Here is an 8552-nt window from a genome sequence, read left to right as displayed (position 1 = left end):
TACGTCGTGATGTTTCTCTTTGCACAAGCAGTTCCTTCTGCCCGGGACGCCAGCCCTCAGCTCTTGTCCCAAACATTATCACTCTTTTTTCAGACCTCTAGCCAATGGTGGTGCCTTTCTGACCACCTTGGGGCCTTCACAGCCTCTCGAGACAGATTATATTTTTACATTTTGGCAGGAGTTGGCCAAGATCTAACTCCCCACCTGCAGACGAATAGAGGGCCGTAAGTTTTACCCTCATATTTCTGACATTCAACCTGGCATTCCAGCCCTTAAAAGATGTGGGGGTAATAGAAAAAGAACATCTTGCCACTCTCACCATACACGTGTCCACCCGGGAAGTCTTTCCGGGGCTTTCAGTGCCAGGAAATACTCCGCCAGACAAATATCCCTAGAATCTTCAAACACGACCGAATATAATATTTATACCCCTCCCTCCATCCTCGCCCCGACCTTCTGCGCCTGCGCCTTGGGGGGGGGCGTGATCCAAGCTGGGGCGTTCCACTCCGCGCCCATCATGGGAATTCTTCACTATTTTCTGCCCCCATGGTGGGGCAAACTTTGGGTTCTTGGTTGGCACCTGCCATTCTTGTTAGTTTCTAATGATGACTGCTGCTAAGTAATAGAATAAGGTTAGCTTCTTTTTGCCGAAAACAGTCCTCATCGTGTTTGTATTTACCCCACCCATAGCAATGGTATAGCCCAACAGTAGTCCCGCCCCTACCCTCCAGTCCCTGACACCCGCGGCAATTGGCGGCTGCTGTTTTGACGTCATCACGTTGCTGCGGAGGTAACTCCCCGTCTGGGGCCACGCCTTCTCAGAGGGCCCAAGTTCCACCGTTGTTGCTAAGCGGCCTTGGATACCTGGCCGCAGGATGCTGGGAGACGTCAGGTGAATATGGTGGTCACTGGGCCTCAGGTGAGCAAGGCTTCGATGTAATGGATCAGAATGGGTGGCAGGGTGCCCTGGGGTCTAATGACGGCCTACCTAAACTGCTTTGGAGATCTCTGGGTCAGTTTTCTTGAAAAATCCGAGGTTCGCTGGGGTAAGATCTGCTGACGGCGTGTAAATAAACAGAGATCCCAGACCTCAGCTGGGCTCAAATCTCTAAAGCCTCATAGTAGATTCGCAGTCGTCTTACTGAACATTAAAGCGCAATGGACAGAGTCCTAGGGTCGTAGACCCTTGTCTGTCATTGCAGCCGCTCTTCGTCTTTTTTGTCACTTATCTGGGAAAGTAGGAGTTGGCTGGTTAGCTTGCTGAAGTGAAAGCGAGAGAATGTTTGTTTTACATAAAACAATATTGTTTTATGTAAAAACAATATTGTTTTATGTAAAACAGTATTGTTTTATAATATTATCATTATTACTGTTTTTAAGCTCCTTGTCCTTAAGGAACATTTCTGAGTAGTTGTAATAGGATAGGACTCTCCAAGTTGTAATAGGATAGAACACCACACTTAACTGGAAGTAGCTTACATTGCACTTTTTTTTTTGTACCCTGAATCAAACTGAGGACCTCGTGCTTGCCAGGCAGGCGCTTTGCCACTGAGCCATATTCCCAGCCCTGCACCATCTCTTTAAGAGCTATCAAATGCTGAAAGGATTATTCCCATTTTCAAGGAATCTGATTTTTGACAAAAAAATCATTAGTGGCAAAAGCTGAAATTTCAGTACTGTCTGTGATGATTATTTGTTCTGGGATAATCATGCAATAGTTCTTGCATCCAGTAAACTGATAATTGAATGCTTTTTTTTTAAATCAGGAAACTGGAGAAAACAATATAAGATTTTATATACAAATATGAAAATAAGCATGCAAATGAAAAGTAAAAAGTGTTGTCACAGTGTTAGACTTGTGGGGCATTTTTTTAAAAACTGTACAAAATGATTTTTAAATTCCATTGGAAAAAATAAATGAGACTAGCCTGAAAAATTCTACAAGGTAATAATGAGAATTAGCTCTTAAGCAGGATGAGATACTATATAACAATATAATAGCTGTGTGAGCTTTTCATGGCTGTGACAGACTACCTGAGAAAATTAGCTTAAACAAAGAAAGGTTTTTATTTTGGCTCACATTGCAGAGGTTTCAGTCCAGGATCATCTGGCTCTACTGCTGTGGGCATGAGATGTGACAGAATATTAAAAAAAAGAGGGGGCTGATGGAGCAGAGCTGGCCTCCTCATGGCTGCCAAGAAGCAGAGAGAAAGGGGGTGAGCTAGAGAGAAAGAGCCAGGGGACCAGATATAGGTAGTCCCCACGATACAGTCTCTTTGTCTGTGGATTATCTCAGGAAACTGATTAACTGATGAAATTAGAGCCTTCAAGATCTAATCACTTCCCAAATCCCAGCAGCAATCAAGCCTTTAACACAACCAGGCTTTTAGAGTATATTTTGAATCTCAATCATAACAGCAGTGAAATTCGTATGGAATTGAGTAGAAACTCACAGGCAAAGAGAATGTAATAGAATTTAGAATCAAACCCAGATATGTGGGCTGGGGATGTGGCTCAGTGGTAGAGTGCTTGCCTAGCATGGGTTCAATCCCCAGTACCACAAACAAAGCAAACCAGATATGTATAGGCAGTTACTATATAGCCAAAGCAGTATTTTTACATCGGCCATGAAAGGATGGATTGGTAATGAAGCAGCCTTCTAGTAATTGAGGAAAAAGTAATGAAATTCATTTTGAGCATGAAAATACATTCCAAATGGATGAAAATTTAAATGTTAAAAGATTTTCTTGTGTGTGTGACCATAATCCTGCCTCAGCCTTCCCTGTGATTTGTTCAGTGAGTTTAAAGGCCAGCCTGAACCACATAATAAAACCATGTCTCAAACAAACAAACAAACAAACAAGCAAAAAAAGAGGGAGTGGAGATTTAGCTCAGCGGTGTAAGCACTTGCCTGGAAAGTGCAAAGTCTGAGTTTGATCCCTGGTACCAAAAAAATAGAAACCAACAAACAAAAAAAGATCCTGTTTCATAAAACCATAAGTTAATATATATATTACATATAAATATATAATATATATATAAATATATTCTATATAATATATATATATTTAAAATCTAAAAAAAATTCTAGAAGGTGCCAGGCGTGATGGTATATCTGTAGTCGTAGCTATTCTGAAAGCTGAGGCAGAAGAGTTAAAAGTTTGAGGCCAATCTAGGCAACACAGCAAACTTTGCAAAAACTGGCAGGCTCTACTCTATACTTAACCATAGTTAGCAGTGAGAAATCAGGTTGGAATCTTGGTTTCAGGCATCGGAGTGGGGTGATGGGAGGAAAGACCAAGAAAGGAAGGTGGTAGGAGCACCAGAGCACAGGTTCAGGCACAAAAGCCAAAATGGGCTGGGTTTTGTTTGGCCTTTGCAGCTGTGTTTTGCATTTCACTCTTAACCTTGAAAATGTAAGTTTCATAGGTAGGTTACACTTGTGTACCTTTGCTTTATAAATTAGAAGTGGAAGGCAACTAAGCTGGGGGAGGTGGAGCTTTCTTGGGGGATGTTATTATTTTTCTGATCCATCTTTTTTCCATAAGGCAACCATGGAGAAGGATGTTCGCAGCACCATTCTTTTCAATGCATACAAAAAGGAGATATTTACCATCAACAATGGCTATAAGTCTATGCAGAAAAGACTTCGAAGTAATTGGAAGATTCAGAGGTGACCATGACCGTGTGTATTGTTTTCCCATCTAAGTGATCATGATAGGCTTCTGGTTACGTTGAAGTTTTATTTTTTTATGTACAATAGATTGTTTAGTTGGAGTAGCTCAATTTCAAGATTACTCAAAAATAAATAACTATTAAAATGTATTTTGGAACTTGACCATCAACATATTGTTGTCTTCCAAGTTACAAACCAAAAAAATTAATCTATATAATGCTGTTCAATGTTGGAGGCTTTCTCCATATTTTAACTTGGGTCGCTACTTCAATTTAGTAAAAAGAAAAATGAGAATTACATGAAAATACCTATGCCTGTAGGTAGTGCATGCATTCATGTGCATTTGTGTTGGGAGGGGTATTGCACGTTGAACCTAGGAGTTTGAGTTTGCTAAGCAACTGCTGTGCCATTGAACTATGCCCTCAGCCCATTTTATTTTATTCTGAGATAGGGTCTCTTTAAGTTGCTCAGACTGGCCTTGAACCTATGACCCTCTTGCCTCAGCCTCCCCAGAAACTGGTATTGTAGGCATGCATTATCACACCTGGCTTGGCATGTATATTTTCTTAATGAGTAAGACTATACTCATGTTGATTAATGGAAGAGCTGATAGAAACAGTAATTGGAGGATTTTTTTTAAATATTAAGGATAGAACCCTTGAACACAAAGCATTTGCACTGAGCTACATTTCCAATCCTTTTTATTTTTATTTTATTTTAAACTGAATAAACCAAAGCAATAAAATGAAACAAAACAGAACCTGATATTGGATTAAAAAAAAAAAAGACAGTAGGAAATCCACCATAGTTACTATATTACATATTTTTAGCCTCTAAATAGTTGCTCAGGCTACCAGCTTTAAGCTTACAAAGTCAATCAAACAATACAAGCATTAGATTATTTCTTTACTTCAGTTGCTATTCTCTCAGCCTGTGTTCTTCAGAATCAGCCTGTGGCTTGGGTGGGGTGGGAAGTGTGGCTTCCTTCCTGGTTCTCCCCCACTAGCTTTTTGTTTTTCGAAACAGGGTCTCACTGTGTAGCCCAGGCTGGCCTTGAACTCGTCATGTAATTTAGGCTGGCCTTGAACTCACAGTGATCCTTCAGCCTCAGCCTCCTGGATTCTCGGGTCATGGGCATGTGGTACCACGCCCAGCACCCTTTTTATTTTTCACTTTTGAGACAGAGTCTCACTAAGTTGCCCCGGATGGGCTCAGCTGTATGATCCTCCTCCCTCAAAGTGCTGAGCATACAGACATTATAGACACATCTGGATAGGAGACTTTTTTATACTTTTGCGTAGTTAATTGGAATACACTGGCTTATTGGAAGTATTTGAAGGGAGGCTGGATGACTCTGGGGCAGGCCTGTGAGGGGATGCTGCCCACTCTGGGGGTGAGGCTGTAAGGCTGTACTAGATACCTGTAAGTCCCTTTGTCTGTTGGGTTTAGTGGTTTCGGTTTCATGCAGTCAAGAGGTTAAACTATGTGATAAATCAGTTTAAATTACAGATCTAACACTTGCTTTTAAAATCATATTTCCAGTTTAAAAGACGAAATCACATCTGAGAAGCTAATTGGGGTGAAACTGTGGATTACAGCTGGGCCAAGGGAAAAATTTACTGCAGCTGAGGTAAGAAATGGCCTAAAAGAGGCCGGGGATTTCGCTTATCTGAACAAGTGCCTGCCTGGAAAGCATGAGGTAGTTAGTTCAGGCCCCAGTACCAAAAAGAAAAGAAAGCAAGAAACAGCCTAAAAGAGAAATATAATGGTACGGTTAGGGACATGGGCTCTGAAACCTGGAGCTGAACCTCCCTTCACTGCTTACCGTGTTGGCTTAGGTAGTTCCTTCATCTTTGTCTTTTTCTTGGAAGAGTTTTGATGTTTGACTTAATCCATGTAAAATGCCAGATACACAGGGAAGGCTGATTAAGTATTAGTAAAAAAAATTAAATAAATAAATATTAGTCATCTGTGTTTGCTTTGAAAATAGAAAAAGTTTCATTTAAAATTAGACTTTTAAGCTGGAGACAGTATTTTCAGCATTCTGAGAGGCTGAGGCAGGAAAGTCATCTAGCCTGGCAATTTAGAGAGACCTTTTTTCAAAATAAAATGAGGTAGGTGTAATGGTGACCGCCTGTAATCCGGCACTTTGGAGGCTGAGACAAGAGGATCCTCATGAATTTGAGGCCAGCCTGGGCTATATAAGTGAGTTCAAGGCCACCCTGCACAGATAGGGATATCCTGTTTCAACAAAACAACAACCAAATGACCTAGGATGTAACTTAGTGCAGAGGCTCCGGGTTTCAGTGCCAGTACTGCAAAAAAAGAAAGAAAATTAAACTTTAAAAATTCTATGTCATGGACTAAAGAATGAGAAGTAAAATCTAGCATACGAGTTGTAGATATTGGTGAGGATGTGAAAAAAAAAATGAGAATCCTACACTGTAGGAATAGAGGGCATGTAAAATGGTGTAGCTGCTGCAAAAACAGTATTATGGTTCCTAAAATAATTAAAAATAGAGTTACCATATGATCCATATCTCACTTCTGGGCATATGTACAAAAGAATTGAGAAGGTCTCAAAAAGTAATTTGTACACCCATGTTAATGGCAGCGCTCTTTACAACAGTTAAAGAGGGAAAGAGCCTAAGCATCTGACTGCAGATGAACAGATAAGCAAAATGTGGTGTGTACCTCGTGTGGAATATCACTTAGCCTTAGGAAGGAAGAGGGACTGGGGCTGTAGTCAGTGGTAGTGGGTGTTTATTCTTAAAACATTTCCAGTTTTGAGAATATGTTTGAAATTATAAAATATATATATTTTATATGCAAACATATACATAGTGGAGTTTACGTTCTTTTCTGATGAGTGCATAGTGAAGAAAGTTAGAAAGTGTTGGTCTGAGCTTCATAACCCCCAGGTCTTCTCAGGCTGAATCAGCAAAGTTGGCTCTAGATTTTTCTCTCCTCTCTAGCTCTGTGAGAACAAGAGAGAGCTTCCCAGAAGATGAGCAGGCAATTTGCATTTCTCACTGTGGTTTGGTACTTTGGTCCTGGTGTAAGATGCAGCCCTTAATCCTGATCTTGGTGGGCAGTGAGGAGAAGACATGGCCTAGATCAGGGATGCCCTCTCTGTTGGCATGCAAGCCAAGTCGCTTCAGCAGCCAGGCATGAGATGTTCAGGTTTAATTGCCATGTGGGCACTTTGTAATAAATAAGTGAGTTTGGGTTATGGTCTCTAAAAGGTTTGTCATCTCTGTGGTCCTAGATCAGTGGTTCACAGCCAGAGGTGGTTTTGCTTCTTCCTCCTCCCAAGGGGACATTTGACAATATCCGAGATATTTTTGGTCTGTTGTCTAGTAGGTGGACACCAGGACTGGTGTTGAATGCGATTCTGTGAGCTTCCTTTAGCTGATAGTTTCCCACTTTTGGTTTGTCATCCAGATATTTAACTATGAAAATGGCAATGCAGTGTGAATATTTTAGAACTATTTGCTCAAAGACAAACTTTGAGCAAGTATACAAAGTACATTTTATATTACTCTATACACATTTATATTTAAATGCCTTACAGACTTGAAGTATTACTTTTCAACTAGTTAAGGTCGTATTGGTCAGCTGAGGATTTAGCCCAGTGGCATGAGCATCTGCCTGGCAAGCGCGAGGTTGTGAGTTCAATCCCTGGTACCAAAAAAAAAAGTTTTATTGGTAATACAAGTATTTTGGATATAAATCTTTTGAGCATATTCATAAGATGATACTTTTCCCTTTGTATAGTTTGAAGTCCTAAAGAAGTATCTTGACAGTGGTGGAGATATCCTTGTGATGCTTGGAGAAGGTGGAGAATCCAGATTTGACACCAATATTAACTTTCTACTAGAAGAATATGGAATCATGGTTAATAATGGTAATTATTATCTTTTTAAACAGAGGCACTGATTTCCTATTTCTTGTTCACATCATAGCCTGCTGACCCCCCAGTGTAATGGAAATGCCCTGGGCTAAGATCACATGGCCCAGCATTTGGGACTTGCCAGCAGTCTGAGCCTCCTAGACCTAGGCTGCTGCTTCTACAAATGTGAGGGGTTGGAGCAGAATTCCAGAATTCCTTTCAGGTCAAAACTGGTATGAATGTACTGTAGCAATAAGATTTCCAATCTGTAATATACCTCCTCTTTTTCCCCTTAAGATGCTGTGGTTAGAAATGTGTATTACAAGTATTTTCATCCTAAGGAAGCTCTGGTTTCCAATGGAGTGTTGAACAGGTAAGCATGTGGAAAACAGAAATATCTTTAAAAATACTCTTTTCACACATTCTTTTCATGGCTCCATTTCTTCTTTTCTTGCCTTTTTGCTTTATTTTATTACATTATTATAATTTTTTAGATTAATGCTTATTTATCAAATTCTTTATCTTTTGAAACTTTATTTCCCATTCACTTTTTCTCAGGGCTCTTTGAGATGCAAGTATAGAAAACCTAATCCAAATGAGATTAAACAGTAAGGAGGTTTTACTGATTCATGTCATTGAAAAGCCCAGAAATAGGGCAGGCTTTGAGTATGAAAAGATTCATGTCATTTCTGTCCACTTCTCTTGGCTGTGCATTCTTGTATGTATAGGCTGAGTAGTAATAACAGTTCCTAAATTCACAAGAGAGCATTCTGTGGTCCCAGTGTTTCCAGTAAGAGCTGTCATGAGACATTCTTTTGAGCTGGCCTAGCCACAGTGCATCCTAGATAGGCCAAGTGACATAGCTAAGTCATCTCTTGCAGCTTGGGATGGAATTTGCTTTCTTGGATCTGGATCCTAAAATATAGGAATGGGCCACATCAAATGCCCTCTCAATTTTCTGCCAGATTCATAATGATTTATTCC

The 8552-nt window shown here is 40.3% G+C and overlaps 1 protein-coding gene across 2 annotated transcripts in view; it reads left to right on the top strand.

The window, feature by feature from the left end:
- The first annotated feature begins 724 nt into the window (after window positions 1-724).
- Ift52 (intraflagellar transport 52) overlaps window positions 725-8552 on the top strand; it is a 35574-nt gene continuing 27746 nt past the window's right edge. For both annotated transcript variants that reach the window (XM_063248302.1, XM_063248301.1), the window contains exons 1-5: window positions 725-919; window positions 3549-3673; window positions 5219-5306; window positions 7454-7583; window positions 7866-7941. In XM_063248302.1, the coding sequence (XP_063104372.1) occupies window positions 899-919; window positions 3549-3673; window positions 5219-5306; window positions 7454-7583; window positions 7866-7941 (440 nt within the window). In that variant the 5' untranslated portion in view covers window positions 725-898. The remainder of the gene's footprint in view (window positions 920-3548; window positions 3674-5218; window positions 5307-7453; window positions 7584-7865; window positions 7942-8552) is intronic.

The sequence above is a fragment of the Cavia porcellus genome, unplaced genomic scaffold, assembly GCF_034190915.1.
Source record: "Cavia porcellus strain 051 isolate PalLab524CR breed Dunkin Hartley unplaced genomic scaffold, mCavPor4.1 scaffold_5, whole genome shotgun sequence".
NCBI lineage: Eukaryota > Metazoa > Chordata > Mammalia > Rodentia > Caviidae > Cavia > Cavia porcellus.
The sequence above is the reverse complement of the archived record's forward strand: the minus strand, read 5'-3'. Positions and strand labels throughout refer to the sequence as shown.